This window comes from Anarrhichthys ocellatus, unplaced genomic scaffold, assembly GCF_004355925.1.
Source record: "Anarrhichthys ocellatus isolate YVR2014 unplaced genomic scaffold, GSC_Weel_1.0 scaffold93, whole genome shotgun sequence".
In the NCBI taxonomy this organism is placed as follows: Eukaryota; Metazoa; Chordata; class Actinopteri; order Perciformes; family Anarhichadidae; genus Anarrhichthys; species Anarrhichthys ocellatus.
This window is the reverse complement of record NW_022280123.1, coordinates 1,516,797-1,535,547: the sequence shown is the minus strand read 5'-3', so window position 1 is coordinate 1,535,547 and position 18,751 is coordinate 1,516,797. Positions and strand designations below refer to the sequence as shown.

The following is an 18,751-nucleotide window of genomic DNA, read 5'->3' as shown; positions in this document are numbered from 1 at the left end:
CAGACCTGCTGAGTCGACGTGAAGTATAGCAGTCTCTTCAAAGACACAAATGGCAGCAGTGATTGATCGGAGGGTGCAAATACACTTCAACTGAAGATTTTAACAGTCCGACTGCAACATGGCAAAGAAGAAGGCTCACTATTTCCACACCTTAACAGGACTAAGGGCATAAACGTTTACTGTGGTCACCCCAGTTTAGCATGTTAGCATGCTAGCATTTGGTAATCAGCATTAGATGCAAAGTACAGCAGAGTGTGATGGTTGTGTCATTAGTTTTGCAGGCATTTGGTCATTTATAAAACTTTTGGACAAATTAAAATGTGAAAAGTTAAAAGATCACTAAAGTTATTGAAATTCATCCTGTGGTGGATATGGATATCGGTACCACATTCTATGGCAATGCATCCAGTCATTTTGTATTTTATAAAAAGTTTCTGAAAACTACAAATGTGAACAAAACTCCAATGCAATCTATCCAGTAGCTGTCAAAATATGTCAGTCTGAATTAAATTGGTGGACCGAATAACTGCTTTAGCATAGCACTTAACACTTCATTGTTAATTTTCCAGAACACATCTTCTGGGCAATCGTCATCACAACATCTTGTTTCCTGTAAAATTCTGAGAATAGTTTTTTGAGCAAAACACTTTTTGGTTGCAAGGAGCTATAAAATCCAGTTAAACATCACCTCTGAACTAGAAAACAAATGGCAAGTTTTAAAAACATCTTTCCATACATTTTTTTTAATCATTTATCATAAACAGTAAAAAAAAAGTTCAACTTTGTGACGGTCCTTGAACACATCATGTGGGATGAATATTTTCCTTAGCAAACGCTTAATATCAAAGTTTAAAATTGTGATATTTCATTGTGTCCTTTAAAATTTCACCCCAAATAAAACGTTTGAACTAACCAGATAAATGTAAAAATAAATAAATGAAGTATTACTGCAATCCTCAGAGCAACTGGGAACCCAGTAATGACTCGGCCGAGACAGAAAGTCACATGACAAAAACTAAGTGGAACTTAACTGAACTGCAGGCTACTGAACACAGAGCAGAGAGGTTGTAAACACGTAGATAGCACATGGAGCATCAATTGTTTATCACAACATTGATATCACTTGGAAAATTGTTGGATATGTAGAATCCATTGTTTTCCAACTTTTGCAAAATACATTATCAAAGGAATTCTACCTGGGTTTTTTCTTTTTCATGATTTATGGCATCATAAGTGTGTAATACTGTTTGACTTCTCTCTACTTCCTGCCAGGATTGAACTGTTTCCACAGCGATGCAGGACTTTTATTATTGCAATTAAAAACAACACCACAGAGAGTCAAATGTGACGGGAGCAAGAAACGCCCCGACACTGTTCAGAGGGTTCACCTGCTCTGCTTCCCGATATCATTTGGGAGATTATGCTAAAACCAAACGTGCCCTACCTACAAAAAATATGCTTTTAGGATTTTGCCAAAACATAAACTTCTGAGTGCTAAATAGCTTTGCTTAGGCTTTACTAAGCAGACGAGAAACAGGAATAGTTTAGTTTGAAAACACTATTTTCAATAGCTTATATAATGTATCAAAATCACAGTAACTCATCTCATTATGAGGTCTAATAAAAGGTGTCACCACAGGTACCAGAATAGGCCTCTCAAAATTCTCATACCGCTTATAAAGTATATAGTTTATAGAACACACGCTGTCCTCTTACAAAAAGCAGCTGGATTAACACTGAATGACTGGTTTTATGTTTGTGTCATCTCTCATGGAGTCATTCACAAACTATAAAACAGCAAATCAAATATTCCTGAGTGTAAACCCACCAGCATCTAACAGTGCACTGACCTATTAAAGAAATGAACAACCTACATACTGTATAATTCCCCATGAGATGTCCAGCAATAGAAATGAAATAAATATATACACAGAGTCGCACAAGTAAGCAAACATGACCGAAACAAAACCAACATTTATGCTGAGGATGGCCCGATCAAGTTTTTCTTCTAGCATTTAGGATCCTGATGTGATACTTCCATTCTCCTAGATAACACAGCATACAATTGAATAGCCTGCATCCAATCTGTTACTTCAGGCTTTATTTTTCCTTTATTTTCTTTAAACTCATTATACTTATACTATACCAATCTGATTTTTAAAAAAATCCTATATTTATACATTAGGTCATGTCAGATGAAGCTTTGTACATCATGAAATAAACAGCCCGTAATCCATCCGTAAAATAAAGGATTAGGATTGTATCTATCGTTAAATATTTCTCTCTTCCTATCTCATGCTTTAGATTTAAATTCAGAAAAAACAAACAAAGACAATATACACAAAAAACTCTATAAAAATCTATTAAATTTAAGATCCATCCTCAATTCTAAAGAATCTAATTCTGTAAAATGAGCTGCTTGCTGCTTTTTCAAACAATGTTGGTCGCTAAACATGATATATAGGAGAGTAGAGAATAATCTACTAATTCACAATAATCTTCAGACACACCTCTGTACCTTCCAGTTTCAATATGTATTGGCAACATGACGCCACGCCTGTCTGTGGACAGAGATCTCCACTTACTTTTTGACCAATTACAACATATTTTGCACAATTGCAATCTTTCTTAAATCAACAAGTTATCAAATTTGGCATTTTTTTCCAGGTTTCTATTGCTCTCCTGCTTCCATGTTTGTAGGCATGTAGGCCTGATGTGGTGTTTCAACCCCACTACTTCTGTTTTTTGTATTTATTTTAGCTAAGACATCTCCTTATCCATAAGATGACATTTCTTCCTTTTTTTCCCCTCCCCGTTAAAGGTTGTTTTTGGAATTTAGTTTTTCCTGTTCCGATGTGAGGGTCCCGGGACAGAGGATGTCGCAATTATACACATTGTAAAGCCCTCTGAGGCAAATTTGTGATTATTAATTTCTGTTCACGTGCAGCTGTAGGTGTTGCATGTCTGCTGGGAGGTTCACCGAATGCATTTAGTAAAAAATAGATAAATAAGAGTCAGGACGGAGGCAGGAAATCACACAGCCGTACTGCCTCTCCTCTGTGCAGCCAGTAACGCTGCTGAACATGACAAGCCTGGAGCCTAACACAGTGAATGACAGAAGAGGCCCGTTGCTGATGGATACCTTACAGTGGCCTCTGCCTCACAGATGAACTACTCATCACTTGGCCATATCTGGCCTGAAACATATGCATGCATTTTCCTTGTCAATCAACTATAGCATTTCCAGTACAAACAGAAGCACCCTACTTTCCTCACAGTTTTCCGTGACCACTCATGATCAAATTCTCACTTGTTTCTTAGTCAAAGTGGCATTTTACAGAAAAATAAAGTGAAAATTCACAAAGCACTCACCAGGTGCTGAGAGAGCTGTGGTTTCCTGTGTTTCAAGAACTGGTCAAACACCTTCGCCTGATGCTGGATCCTGATTGGACCAAAAATAACAGTTTAGTTTAGTGTCTGCCAGATCGCACCAATCCAAGGAAACTGCAATCAAATTTGGGAATTACATACGGTAATTCGGTTGCAATTGCAAAAAGTCTATATTTTTTGGAATTTCAAACATAAGACATACAGGTATATACCACTGTCATGTGGCCACACAAATGGCACCATCAAAGTGTTTTTTGTCGAGTCCTAAAACCCAGAAATGAGTCAGCAGTTTTGAACTTCAGCTTACCTCGTTCTATGGAGTTCTATGGTAGGATAAACTTTTTTTAATCTAATGTACCTCTGCTCTTTTCTAAACATTACCCACACTAGCTTTACCTATGAAGTGTACTAAATCCATGCTGAAATCCAGATGCATTTAATGCCGTTCATAAAACAAGACAAAAATAAAACAAAAATACTGGAGCCTAGCTCAACCTTTTGGCCTTTCATCTATTATGTACTTTAACCCATTCTTACTTTGTGAGGCTGAGATCAAACAGTTCGGTTAGATATTTGGGTTTATCCAGCAAGGCGGTCAGAGCCCAAAACGCCTCCTCCTCCCCCAACTGCATCAGCAGCACCGCAGCTAAGTAGGACATCCCTGTGGCACACACACAAACACACAATTCAAAACATTTAAGATACAGGTTCAAACATGTTTAATCAGACGGCTGAGACAATAAAATAGCTTGTTAACAGCAGCAGTAAGGTACACTGCTGAGCATGACCTTAGCAGGCGTACTATAGCCGACTCAGAACTAGCGCAGCTTTCCTCTGAAATACAGAAAGCAGCGCACAGAGCAGGATATATACTGTGATGCAGAGAGGCATCGCTGGAAAGTGGAAACCATGAACCATGAATGGGATAATAAGATCAAGAAGTAAATAGAGGAGGTTCATTTGACTTTTCCTCCATGCTATCACAACTGAAGCACTATTTTCTAGGAACAAAAATTACACACACACACACACACACACACATATACGTGTGTGATGTAAAATATCAAATGTATTGAGGACTTCAGGAATTTCTTATTTGACAACTGTAGTTGACAGTGAACATTATTCCATGGTGAGAACAGCTTAGTACATTTTTCTGAGTTCCAGCAACAACTACAAAAAAAAAAAAAAAAAAAAAAAAAAAAAAAAATGATTGTGGTGCTCATAATATTTTCACAATCAGATATTCACTCACATTTTTGTGATTTTATTAATCCAAATTCCCACATTTATTAAATAGTTTAAATAAATCTAAATATCTCATCAAAAATAAATAAATTATAAATCTGAAATATTATTATTGTGTTAAGAGTAATTAATAATGTAAAAAAGAGGTTTTCATTTCACTGAGAGCAGAGAAGACGACAATGATGAGGTAACTCTTGATACCAGCAGTACTCTGCTTCCACCGAGTGTTAACCTTAAGTACTACAGATATTTTCATTAAATTACTGAAGAAGTATTTGAAAAAAAAAACCCAAAAAAAAACATGAGTGAGAGAACAATTAAACTTAATTGTCAATTAAAAAATTGCATTTAGAACAAGGGCAACAAACTGATTATAATCACATAAATGCTCTTTGAGGTTCTTTATACTGTTTTAAGACGGTATAATGTTGGATATAAAGGAATACAGTTAAATCACATGATCCGTTACCTTGGCTGTATCCAACCTGCGGGCTGTATTTGGCGTAAGCGATGAGGACCCGGAAGAGTTTAGCCTGGCCCTCAATGGCTTCTGGGCAGTGCCCCATCAGAGAGCGGTGGGTCGGGAAGGAACGTTCTGTGGAACAGGTCAAATTAATATGACATGCGTCTACTTTTCCTCTATTCTCTGATGTCGCATACTAATACTAAAAGTCAACATTTACTCATTTTTATAACATTTTAAGGACTGAAAAATAGCCAAAACCATGTTTTCCAACAAAAATCGACAGTCATTGTTCTTATAATGAAAATAAAAAGTCTGTTTGAGCTCACGTAGGTCGAGGGCGATCTGTCTGAAGAGCGTGATGTCGTCCACAGAGTATCGGGCCTCGGGGGAGCTGGAGGGCTGCCCATGGTTCAAACCCAGGTGGTTTTGGGTGTCGCTGAGTGTGGCGATTGCCGATAGGATGCCGTACTCGCTGACTCCCAAGTCCACCAAGGGCACTCGCACCTCTAGCAGACACTTCTGTTGGAGACCAAAACACCCCGTTGTTACGAATCAATCCGTAACATTTCTGTGAATGATGACCAGGGCCCTGTTTCAGAGAGCACGTTTAACAGTACAGAGCCTAACCCTCAGATAGAACAGCTGATCAGAGTTTGTTCAATCAACTCAGAGTCTATTCACTCGCAATTTGGCTCATGTGCGGTGAATGAAAAGAGCGATCATCAATGGATCTCTGATTCCACAATTCACTATGGAAACAGGTGAACGAAAGGCAGGCCTCCATTTGAATCCAGTGGAAGTAGAGTTATTCATGAATGTAAACTATGTATGGACTGTGCTCATTTATCTTTAAAAAAGAGCCTGAGTCAGAGGGGGGAAAGAGTCAATAAGTTTACACAATTCAGCTGTATTCTGACGGGTAAAAAACAGGGGAGCCAACAACTGAGGATGAAAAACATAGTTGACAATTAGAAAAATATAGCCAGTAATAATGTGTTTGGTGATTAAAACTATGGATTTTTAAATGCGAGACATCTATTTGGATTATGACTGAACAGCATTCATTGGCTATATTTCAGCTACTTCAACAAATGTTATAGAGTCACAGTCACAGTCGCTATACGCAGCCTACCTTAAAAAAAAAAAACTAAAAAAAAAAAAACTACATTCTACAGCTGCTCCTCGATCCTGCTCACTTATGCAGAGGTTTTATTTTGAGCCGAGAGTATTGACTATGTAATATTTGAACATGAAGGGGGGAAAACGCATTAACTTTCGATTTTCCTGTGTAACAAACCAATATCCAACCAGGAGTTACATTCTGGTCTGGTTCTACCCACATCTGGTGTCTTTCTACCCAGATGTAGAAATATTTCTTACCCAGATCTGGTCTTATTCTACATAGATCTTTGACCTCATTTATAACCTTCTGCAGCGATTTTACTCACAAACACTTAATGAAAATTACTTGATGATATACTGGATGCACAGTATTAGACGATTGTTGCTCTGTTCTGCAGTTGTTTAACGCTATTTGACGTTATCTGCTCCACAGCTGACCACAAGTGTCGGTAGTTCGGTCTCTCCTCTGTGCTTCGGGGTGCAGACAGTGCTGATGAAATGTTAACCGAAATTTGATTTGAGGGTTTTAGTTGGTTTGTATCTTTTACAATTGAAATGTGCTCACTAGAACAAATAACACTGCTGGTTTGACTGTTTATGATGAAAAGAATGTATAAGTGCAAAGCAACGTGTGATGAAGTGAAATGAAATGTGGGAGACATCATTATACCTGCAATGATGCCTCTCACATTTCATTTCTACAACCCTGCTTCAATTCACCACCCGTGACAATAATCCCATAACGCCAACAAGACGTCCTCTCCGGTGCACGTCTCGTACCCGATAGCTGAAGTCACTGGTTTCTCTCAGACCGTCGGTGGCGAGGAGACACTTCCACACTCTGCCACGCAGACTTGGAGGAATACCCATACGGATGAAGCGCTCGATCTGAAAAACACAGAAAGAGTGTAAAGCAAACAAGCCGTCTGATGAAACAATTAACGCATGGTTATGGTTCTGCAAAATTAAGGTACATTTTTTATAATAAACATTTTAAAGTTTTTTGTTAAGTAGTTTGTAGAATCTCACTTGGCTCTTGCAGATGAAGCTGGCTCCATTCCAGTAGCTGAGCAGCTCACCCAGCTCCTTCACCCTCACTGAGCTCAGCTGGGGGAAGCTGACAGAGACAACACCACATGGTGAGTTTGGGCTCATCCAGTACTGTTCTTTTGAAGTGTTCATGAATAGGATTTTAAATTTTGCTTCTCATCATGTGAAAGCATAAATTCCTTTCAGTGTGGTCTGGGGGACTTTGCTTTAAACAGTACATACAACCTACAGTTAAAGTTGTACTTTATGTAAGCAACGTTAGTTACATACCGTCATCCACATAACATAATTTGTGAAGCAGAGGAAACATTTATACTAACCCTCGTGAGCAACAAGGGATAAGAAAGCTCCAATTTAATTATCAAATATATAGTATTGCTACTTTATTTGGTAGCCACTTACATTTTTTAAACTTAATTTTAAATGAAACCTGGAACAATAAAGTTGGCGACATAACGTTACTTTACTGCCGTACTCATATTGGTCCCACGTAATGTTTGTTACGTCAAATATTGCTAACGTTAGCAAGATACGCAAACTTAGCAAGACATCACTTGAGACACATTTCAAACGACACAACAGTCTAATTTAACAGCATAATTAACGTTACTGACGGTCTGTTACGCAAATATATAACATGATATAAATTAACGTCAACAACCGAATGAAAAAGAATAAAATAAAACTAAAGTAAATACAGCTAACTAGCTAGCCTTAGTTAACGTTGACGTTACGCTGTCCCGCACCTGTAATCATGACATCGGTGATGGAGTTTCTGGTCCTTTCGTTTAGTAAGAGCGAAGCCGAATTCATCAAAGCGCAAGTTCTCACTGCGTCTCCTTATTGTTGAGCTTCTCCTGCCAGCGTTAATGCCGTTTCTCCTCCTCATAGTTTTAAAAGACATTTGTTTTGAACACAATTTCGTCCCGTGTTCCCTCAAATCACAAGCAGCCTGTTGGGTGAGTCGCTCCTGTCCTGTCAAACTCAACGGTCACACTCGACCCGCCTCTTTTCCTCGCGTCACCACCAACCGAAAATGGGCGGGATGAATCAGAGTCCATTCAAACAAAGGAGAGTGGATGTCAGCCGCGGAGCCATTAGACAGCGAAAGAGATACATTACAGCATGGACATTACAGGGTCATGTAGTCATATAGAAGAGTAACGCGGACTGACTTATAGATTGGTGATCGAAAAGTGGGTGCATTCCAAACACTTTGACGCTTTCCAGATATCTTTTTTATTCATAGGCTTATTTTAAACGCAGAAGACCAAATAGTATCTACACGTGCCTCTGACTATATACCATTAAAATGACGCCATTATCCTTCTTGCTGGGACATTTAGGAATTGTTTTAACCTTATTAAAGACACCTTCTCTACTGCTGCCTCATCATCACTTTTGCAGTTGTATGCTTTGTCACCGATGATACATTTCGCACTCATCACCACTCTCTTTGTCATAATATGTGTATAGGAAGGACTCCTGATGTCCATCTACAGTGTAAAGATATTCTGTTAAAGCTTCCAAACTACATCACATCTCTTCTCTCGCTTAAGTCCAGTAACTATTAGATTTCGTTTTTATTCCCCCTTTCGGATTTGAAAGATTCGCTATCTAATGTATTTTTTTTACACTCTTGCTCTTGTTTCTATTGCCTCTATTTTGCTGCTTGATTGTAGGTTGTCTAGCTCATTTTGTATCTGGTTGTCTGACTATGAATGTTTCTAGTTCTCAGGTTTATTTAAAAAAGAAAAAGAAAAAAGAGATCTTTAATGCGACAACCTGATTAAATAAAGTTATAGAAGTAGTCACATTTAATCCCAGCTTTGCACAGTCGGCGAATAAGTAACAAACAGCAGAGGAGCATCAGTTCCTGTTTTTTCAAAAACAATTACTTTGATATAATCTATTTTTAAACTGTGAATTTACCTCATAGATTTATTTTACAGTATGCTAAATGCATTATCAGATAATCCAGTGTGCCACATCTGAACCAGCATATCACAGCCAATTTTACTGTAAATACTTTTAAATCATTCATCGAGGGCAAGTGAAAACACACACGACACTTCAATGTTCTTTATTACGGTGATACAAAGTAAAAAATGCCAACAAGATGTATAAAATGCCTTTGGTTGGACATGATCTTTATGTCTAGAAGCACTAATAGTGATGAAGGTATAGCATCCATTGCCAGCAAATGATCACTATACTGAACAACAGTAGATTACAAGATACTCATCAAAAGTATGCTTTTATTGATGATAGTTAGTGCATTATTCTGGTGATAGCACAAGTTTATGAAAGGGTAAACACTGTAGAGCATCGTCACTCTGCAGTGACTTGGTCATTTCTACGCGTCTCCACTTTGTATATCGTCTGGTAGCCGTCGTCCCAGGCATACAGCTGTTTCTCTACGGGGTGGTAGTGGATGCTGCTGTGGCTGGTGTAGCGCTTCGGGAAGAACATCACGGGACTCTCCTCACTGCAGGCGGGAGGTGCAGAAAAGGGAAAATAAAAGTTGAATCAAATTAGGACGATCGCTTTAGTTGTAAATGTGCTTGAGTGAATCTGGATAAAAGATATTTGGTGTCTGTTTTTCCTGTGTTTACACATGTGGATGGTTTAGGAATGCAAGCTGGCGTGAGTATTTTGGGCTGTTGTTTCCTCCTGTGTGTAATCCAACCTGTGGATGGTGTCATGGATGTCGTAGAGACACTGTATGGTCGAGCGACCTCCATAGCGTGTGTTGTAGACCACGTAGAGGGTCCCGCATATCAGGAAGGCTCCTTCAGCATCACGGCTTCTACACTGAGTATCCCAGGTGTACTCTACTGCCAGACTTGCTGAGGTGAGGAACAAACAAAGTGTTCAATTATACCAGGTTACTGAAATATGTATGCACATGCATAGATGTGTGTACTCTCTACCTTTATCCAGTTTGGTGATGACCAGGTTTCCTCCATACTCAGGGTCGGCATGGATGACCCAGAGGCCGAGTTCATCCACAGCCAGGTCCAGGTAGGTGTTGGGGTTCAGACTGTAGACTGGTAGACGACCCGCTCCTGGTAGCAGTGTACTGTCCACTATGGTACCATTCAATAGGTCTACCTTTATATGGGGGGAGCAGATGGAAATAGACAAATTCAGAAATGCTACCATTATGGTTTTGTTTTCTCTTCAGTTGTGTCAGAAATGTTTCCTACCCCAGAGTTGGATGTGTAAACTAACAAGGTTTGGGTAAGCAAAGGGTCCTCATCTTACACCCACCACCAAAAGTCAAAATTGACTGAAAAAAAGTATATTTCTATTTTACGAAATATTCTGCTTCAATCCACTGTTGGCGTTTAGCTTTTCAAAACTAAATTTTCCCTGCAGAAAACTGCTCGCTTTTCCAGTCCGCCATTTAAATGGCAATGCCTCAGGTAAACAAACACAGCAATGATCTATTAAGAGACTCAATACAACCCCCTTGCCCCATAAACTTGCTTTGCGCCCAGATTATGCACCGTTTAACTAGCAAAGGTTTAGTGTGACACGCTGTAAATGCATTTTAGACCAGGTATTCTCAACTACTGGTCCAGGGCCCACTATGTGGCCCTCAGAGCGCCGAGGTTAGTTTAGTAAAACATATATTTTTTTGGTAACTTACAAAGCTAGCTATTTTTATATCTAACTATGCTCGATAATTCACATCAATATATAACATCACATTAAAATGCATAATTTCAATGACACAACCTAACCCTAACTCAACCACATGGAGGTGCTATAGAAATAGACCAGAACCACCGAAGTATATAGGATTCATCCTCTGGTAACTACATATAGTAGAACAAAATGTCATGGCATTCATTCAATAGTTGTTGAGACATTTCAGACAATCCTGATACAATCCTGTTTCAGTATTAAATACTGTAGTTAGGCTTTGTGGATATGGTTCTATAATACGTACTTTCAATAGTTTTCTACTGCATTTCTTTAAAAAACACTTTTCCCCTGTAAACTTTCTGCTCCAAAACACTAAAAGTATCTTGAGAAAAGTCAGCTCCTTTCACCAGAACAGAATTGTTTATTTTGGCATTGTTAGCTCACTGACCTCAGCTAACAGGAAAAAAGAGCAAAAAAAAAAAAAGTCCAATGACTAAGCGCCTTTGAAATGATCTGAAGTCAGTCTCCAGCCAAAAGCTGCACAGCAGTTTGCCAAGCAATGTGCTCCTTCAACGTGACCACTGACTGAACACACTGTTTTATTCAATGCCTTTTGTATTTTACAAACATAATGCAAATCAACAGAGCAATGCCTTGATGTGAAACACACATACTCAGTACAGTATTAGGATTTGATTCAACGTACCTTCAGGATCTGGTTGGGAGTGTCTGCCTTGTGGTAGTAGAGGAATCCGTTGTAGACCACTTGACCTGTCCCCTGCCAGTCGGAAGGCAGCTGCACCACCTTAACTGGTGATGTGGTGGTCCTGTCTGTGAAACTGTGCAGAGAGACGTACTCCAGCACAGTGTTGTTACGAATTCCACTGAGCAGGTAGACCTGAAAGAGAGGAAGAAGAAGAACAAGAAGAAGAAGAAGAAGAAGAAGTGAGTGGAAATAATTATTGTGGAACTCAGGTTTGACATCCCATTCTTGGTTTAAATGTACTGATATCTATATAACGATATATGTGGTGTTCATGCGATTGGCAGCTTTGCTTTTTTTGCACCCATTTATCACTTCCATTCTGATGCGTTGGAAGTCAAGGTGAAACATAGCAAATGTAGGTTAAGGCAACAAAACAAATTGGTTTGGATTCAAATAAGTATGCTATTTTACGTAACTTGTCGTAAATGAAGTACATAACTTACGTAACAAAAGTACGGTAAATCACATCAACGTTGACTTTTGGTTTCACTTGGGACAGCGGTCTCCAGGGTGCAAAATTTTAAATCCTACTATGGCGAGGACATGACCAGCCCTACTCTGCCTGTGATTGGCTAGTACTTATTGCCTTTGTTGGTTGGATTGCTTAGGTTTAGGCGTTTAGGAGTGCAATTGGCGGGGTCGGTGTCGTCATCTTTTATTTGTATCGCTCAATATTGATGACTGAATTGATGATAAGGTACTTCTGAACCTACTAATAGGCATAGCAGGCCCCTTCTAACCCACTATTTTTCTGGGCACACACTTTTTTTAAAAACGACAAACCATCCTGACCCAATTTGGCATTAACTAGGCAAACCAGCCATTTCGAAGAGATACGTAGTGCCCTTTCAATCAACTATTAACAGCAGGTGTGTTTTTATACATTAAATATCTCCGTTCCTGATGAATCTTATTGGGTGAATTAGCCCCTAAAAAAGTACAATTAATTTACATCCGTCCACCAGCAGCTCTACGCTGAGAAAAAGATAAACACAATTTGCTGGCCAGAAAGAAAATCAGCCATCTCTTACTGTAATCACGTCATCGTTAAAAAAGAACAGACCTTAGCTGATCCTTCGGTGGGGTCCTTGAACCAGGAACCGTAGGTATCTCCTGCCTTCTTCACAATCTTGAGGGACTTGATTTGACTCAGCGCCGTTCTGCAGTCTGGGGATGTTGGAAAGAAACGAATAAACTGTAGCACAATGACCTGCATAGTACATTTTGTATCTTGTCTTTTTGCTCTTTCCTTTTCCCTCCTGTAATACATAAGGTAAACAGGTAAATGCCGTAATCATCATCTGTATACCGGCCCACATCCTACCATTCTCCACTTTGATCTTGGCTTTCTTTTGCAGCTGGTCCAGCTCAGCAGCCTGTATCTGTTGCTCCAGCAGCGCCTCTTCAATCTCGATGTCGGTCTGGGGTGGAATCTTGTTTTCAAGATATTCCAACTCCCTCTCCACCCGCTCGACACGCACAGACACGCTGTCCACCTGGTTCCTGACCTCTGATCTATGGAGCAAACAAAATTAAGGTTAGATTCTTACAGTTCTCACGCACCTTAAAGCTGCTGTTGGTAACTTTTATAAAAATCATTTTTTACTTTCACTATAAAGTAGTACGTGAGACAGATGATCTGTAAAAAAATCAGGTTACTCTGCCTCCTTATAGTGCTTCTAATGGCATTTTGCAAGAGTCCACCACGCCCCAAAGAAAAACAACCAATCAGGGCCGAGGAGTCACAGCTGTCAATCAATGCTTTAATCAAACGTTTCTGCATTGCGTATTTCTCATTTCAAAAGTTTTCAGAAACATATCTTACTAAACTTAGCTTTAAAATGAAACAATTGTGACGCAGCCACCATATTGAAAACAGTCGAGCCAAAACCAAGCACCGCCCAGCGGCCCGGAGCAAACCTTCTAATTTTACAGCTAAACACTAACAAATGTTTCTGAAAACATTTGAGGCCAGAAATAGGCAATGCTGTCATTGAGTCATATTAGATCAGCGCTGCCAAGTTTCACAGTTTGATCGGAGTTCAAGCAGGTGCGTTAGAAACTCCTCAGCTCTGATTGGTTGTTTTTCTTTGGGGTGTGGGGGCACCAAAAGAAGGCAGGGGAACCTGATTTATTCACAGATTATCTGTCTCATTTACTATTGCAGTGTATAGTCACAGTTGGAGCAAATAAGATAAAAAGGTATTTTCATTGAAGTTATCAACTGCAGCTTTAAGTAACTACTGTAGTTCCTTCATTGAGTCACATGATGAAGTATTTTTTTTTCAGACACGCCTACCTCAGAACACTGAGAGTGGACAGATAACCCCTGATTTCAGAGGAGAGGTCATAGGTCTTCTGGGTGACGCTCACTGTCTTTTGCTCACATTGATTCAGACGCTCCTGACGTTATTGACACAGAGAAAAAACTGTTGTGAATACAGGATTAAAGCAAGAATACATGTCTTTTGAGAGAAAAAAACATTTTTTACTTCGGGATTTATTAACAGAAATGGAATATAATATTCACAACTATGTTTTTATTTGTGTATAATCACCTAAAACTAAGAATTCCTGAGTTATGAGGTTTTAGCTTAGAATGTTTCGACAGTAGCCCAGAGCGGACAAACCAAACACTGGATCTAGCAAGAGCCTTTCACGTTTTAACATTACCTGCAGGCCAACTTGGTTCTCTGACATACTTGTGAAACAGCTGTGCATGAGCCCCAGAGTACAAAACTGGGATACTGCAGGAGTGTTATTATGGTAAGGATGGCTTCTGAGCGAGGCGAAAGGCATTATCACGGTTTTGCACGTTACCGCACTCTTGGAAAGGGAGTATTTAGTTGGTACCAATCTGCAACCACACAGATGTTACAGAAGTAACAGTAGAGTATTAGCATCAAATTACACTTAAAGTATAACTTCACCCCAGGTCTGAGCCATAGACTGTATATAAGAAATGTAGGAAAGCCAAGCCTATTGCCATCGCCAGATAAACACTGATTCACCAGACTTGTAATGGGCTGTTAGCTTAAATTCCAGTACACAGAAAGGCGAAAACAGACTTGTGCTGTGTGATTGTAAAGCTACACAGTGGTTATTGATTAAAGGACATTCGTTCTTCTATTTCATGACGTAGATTAGTCCCAAATGGTTGACTCCATCTCAGGATTGGCCTTGAAAAATTCAAGCTGATTTAAAACATCAGATGGCATTTTCAACCATGCATTTAAAAAATTTTATTTGGAAAGCAATGTCACTATTAATGATGTGTTCCATCACAGTACAGTCATATAATATAGTATATATAATATATAGTTTAAACTTAAAAAAAAAACGTTTAAGTGGGCAGTTACTCTTTAAAAGTGCCAATAGTCAGATTACTAATGCAAAATTGCCCATTTAAGAATATGTTATATTATTGTATTATAATTAGTGATGAAGTACTACTATAATGTTGCATAATGTTGTTACTTTGTGTATTACTGGGTAGCTTAATCTATTCAAAAACAATTACATATTAGTTTTGCATTAAAAATCTAAAAGCTGTAAAATAAAAGTAGTAGGGTAAAAATTACATTTGCAAAAAAACTGTAGTGGAGTAGAAGTATAAAGTAGCATTATGTGAAAATACTCAATTCAATTACAAGTACCTCAAAAGTGTACTCTACATCAGTATTTGAGTTAATGTACTTAGTTACATTCCAGAACTGGTTACTGTTACACTTTGTTGTGTTCATGCTGGTACCGGACAGCACTGTGAAATGAAGTACATTAAAGTACATTACCTTACTGTGACATTCAGTACCTCTACAGATCTGTCTAACACATGCACACATATTTACTAGACATCTGTCGCCAGATATCCCGTCACAGGAGGACGTTTGGCAGCCAGATGATCTGATCCTTGTGTAACTCATGAATCATTATTATTCATTTTAAGGCCGGATGTCTCTAGAAAGAAATGTTATCACCTGACGGATGCGGCACGGGAACCTTACCTCCATCTGAGACAGTCTCCTCTCCAGGTACTGGATTATAAAGGCATCCTGGGACGAGCCCTGGCCCTGGACTGAACCAACAGTCAGATAGAGACACAGGAGAAGGACAAGAACCAGTCTGCCTGACATCGCGAGCACTGCTGTCGACAAGTCACAAGCTAAAACTGCAGCTGCTGCTGTGAGAACTCCACTATTTCTGCGTATGAAAAGTCTTGTCAACGACAAAGAGACTGTTTCCTGTATTTTCTTTAAGCACTCGTGCAGAGAACAACTCACTGAAACATTCCTCCACACTGAAAATAAACCCCCAAAAAGATCAATTTGTGTTCAGTCACAGTTTAAAATAATCTTTGTCGTGTTGAAAGAAATCCCCAATGGTCCTTTAAGTCTGCTGTCTCCAGTTTGCGTTCAAGAGTTTCAGCCGCAGAGTTTTCTGTCTTGCTTCTCTAGGTGGGTTTGGATCCAAGTGAACCTCACCCTCGCACAGTCCCTCCCAGCCCCTCTCTCTCTCTCTTTCTCTCCCAGTTTCTCTGACTGTCTCTCAACCCACCCTTTTCCCTTCTCTGGAGGTTGTGTACTTGAGTTCTGAGAGAAAAAAACAAAAGAGAAGGGGGAAGAGAGAGAGAGAGAGAGAGTGGGGAACCAACCGAGACAGTTCAGACCCTGCTGTCCAACCCTGCAGTTTTCTATTGTAATAATCTCCAGATGGCCCACTGACACGTCCCCTAGTCCTCACACGGGAGCAGGAGCTGGTTGATAAAGTTGTAAAGTTGCACCACATTAGTGTGAAGAAATACAAACTGTTGATAATATCTAAATCAGAAAACTTCCATCCTCTTGCAAGACACATAGGGTGTTTCCAGCCGGCAGGATTACAGGCTGTATTTTTGACATTATATTATACAGCAACAAAGCAAATATTACACAGCTGCCTTGTAATTTCTTGCTCCTATAATTCTAGACTACAATGTAAGAGACACGCTATCATCCAATATCACCACAGCCTCCCAAAGCAATGCTTATTTTGACTGAGGAGACTGCAAGTCAGAACAGAAAGAAATTAACAGATATCTGACTTTAAGAGTCTCAAGAGTTTATGGTTTTATTATCTGATCCAGATGATATTTTGAGTGATTTCGGTCCAAAAAGTTGTCACTGCCATTTATGGATAATTCCTGGTTGGCTGCTGTCGGTTGTCCATCTGGTGCTTTTTTGTATTTTGTATTTTTTTTTAGAGCCACCTGGGCCTGTTTCCTGTTCTGTTCTGACAGACAACATCTGTCTGTTAGCTTTCAACGCTGTGCTAGAGATCTGGCGCACGTTGAACACAGAGCTTTGCTTTAAGCTGCAGCTTGATGTGAACACAACAAGGTTAAATAGAGGACACGACGCTAACATGCTAACAAAGCAAAACACAGTAGATCCGTCCTCTTCCTTAATATCTGCTGTTGAGATCTTTAGTCTTTATCTGTTGTCAGGCCTCAGTGTGTTACTGGGTTTCTACCATGAGATGGCGCCACATCACAGCAATACCACCACATACTACAAGTCTTTTTAGGGCGCAGGCCTTCGTTCAACGTTCATATGCATATGGGCATCCTGACTATTTCTTCAAGACAGACTAAATTTTGAACTCGTCCTTTAAGTAAAAGCAGAAAATTGTCTTTGCATCCCGACAGCAATCAATGAATCAAATGCTCTGACGAAGAAAGAGAATATTAGATTTAGCACCTTTTTGTTTCACCTTTCATTGAAAAAGAAACATTGGGCTGGGTTTACACGGTTGGATCCTTTTTTATTTTCTTTTTTTTATTCAGTGTACTCTTGCTAGTTTCTCAATATCACCAAACCTGGCTTTAATTAAAAATACACTAAGTATTAGTCACAAAAAATGTATTGAAAGTATGAAAAAAAGTACTAATTAAAAAAAGTTGGTGGATGTAAGTGTTACTGGCTCAGAGTCTGACAAAAAACTCTTTCAGAGAAAACGGCCTTTAAAGATATGTTTTGTAAAATACATACATTTAAAAGAAAAGTTTAAAAAATGAAGAATAGATATCACAATGGAACTTCTCCAGTTGATTTCTTACATTAAATAGGAGGAAAACACCGCACCCTTGACGTTAGACCACATTTTGTTTGGCCAATGGCGCAATCACTTGAGCATAGATGAGTGCAAGTTACACAACATGAGCGTGGGGTGTGAAAATGTCAACTGTGTCGGTCTGAAATGAGCAACGGCAGTTGTGCCGCTTTGTTGTGTATCTTTGCACTGCAGCTTTGCTGCGCTGCTTTTTGCGCCGCTTTGCACCAGCTTTAAGATTGGGCCCAAAGTGTTACTGTTGAGAGACAAATGTCAATGTTCTGGTGCCAGAGTTGATCCCGAGATGTGTATCACATGTTTTGATTGCATTGGTGTATTTTGGATGTTTGATAGACTGGTTTGCTGAGCTGCATGTCGGTAAAGAGAACTGTGGTAAAAAACAACAACTCAGAGTAGAATAGAGTAATGTGGGACTAGCAACTGTAAAAGACAACCCACTAGAAAGCATTTGTTTTCAGCGAGGCGGTAACCGTGGGAAGGTAAAGTAATTTAAGGATTTTGTCTTGTTTTAGGGGATCGTATTACTCGTAAGCACCACTTTGTAATCTTCTGGTTGCGCGCCACACACACATGTTAGCACGCAAACGCCCCAACTACACACACCCTCACAATGCGATGTAACCTCATGAAAGATTCATACAGTTTGTGGAAGAGACCTATAAAATATACATAGAGTCTCAGCAAGACATCCGACTGGGTTCACTTTCAGAACTGAAGGGAGCAATCCATGGAGCTTTGTGTGTGTGTGTGTGTGTGTGTGCATGTGCATGCAAATGTATATGTCTACGTATGTAAATGTATATGTAGATGTCTACTTCCCACCACACTTTAGAATCTGACATCATCATTGACCTTTCCTGCCAGTCTTTGTTTTTGGCAGATGATGAGGTTTTAATGCCAGTCAATGCAAACAGGTTCCGCCTGGAGACGGCCAACTCTGTAGAGGT

The 18,751-nt window shown here is 39.4% G+C and overlaps 2 protein-coding genes across 2 annotated transcripts in view; both read right to left on the bottom strand.

Moving 5' to 3' along the window:
- Window positions 1-8,238, bottom strand: part of LOC116398893 (TBC1 domain family member 10A) — a 9,538-nt gene extending 1,300 nt beyond the window's left edge. Inside the window, exons 1-7 of the mRNA XM_031875638.1 lie at window positions 8,023-8,238; window positions 7,256-7,343; window positions 7,007-7,114; window positions 5,431-5,623; window positions 5,108-5,233; window positions 3,928-4,051; window positions 3,373-3,442 (exon numbers count right to left, since the gene is read on the bottom strand). Of these exons, the coding sequence (XP_031731498.1) occupies window positions 3,373-3,442; window positions 3,928-4,051; window positions 5,108-5,233; window positions 5,431-5,623; window positions 7,007-7,114; window positions 7,256-7,343; window positions 8,023-8,180 (867 nt within the window). The 5' untranslated portion in view covers window positions 8,181-8,238. The remainder of the gene's footprint in view (window positions 1-3,372; window positions 3,443-3,927; window positions 4,052-5,107; window positions 5,234-5,430; window positions 5,624-7,006; window positions 7,115-7,255; window positions 7,344-8,022) is intronic.
- Window positions 8,239-9,344: 1,106 nt separating this feature from the next.
- olfml1 (olfactomedin-like 1) lies at window positions 9,345-16,213 on the bottom strand. Its single transcript, XM_031875663.1, has 8 exons — window positions 15,701-16,213; window positions 13,996-14,099; window positions 13,021-13,211; window positions 12,760-12,863; window positions 11,637-11,828; window positions 10,210-10,390; window positions 9,966-10,125; window positions 9,345-9,764 (listed from the first exon to the last, which is right to left on the bottom strand). The coding sequence occupies exons 1-8, from the start codon at window positions 15,827-15,829 to the stop codon at window positions 9,608-9,610; spliced, it is 1,218 nt and encodes a 405-aa protein (XP_031731523.1). The 5' UTR covers window positions 15,830-16,213; the 3' UTR covers window positions 9,345-9,607.
- Window positions 16,214-18,751: the final 2,538 nt, after the last annotated feature.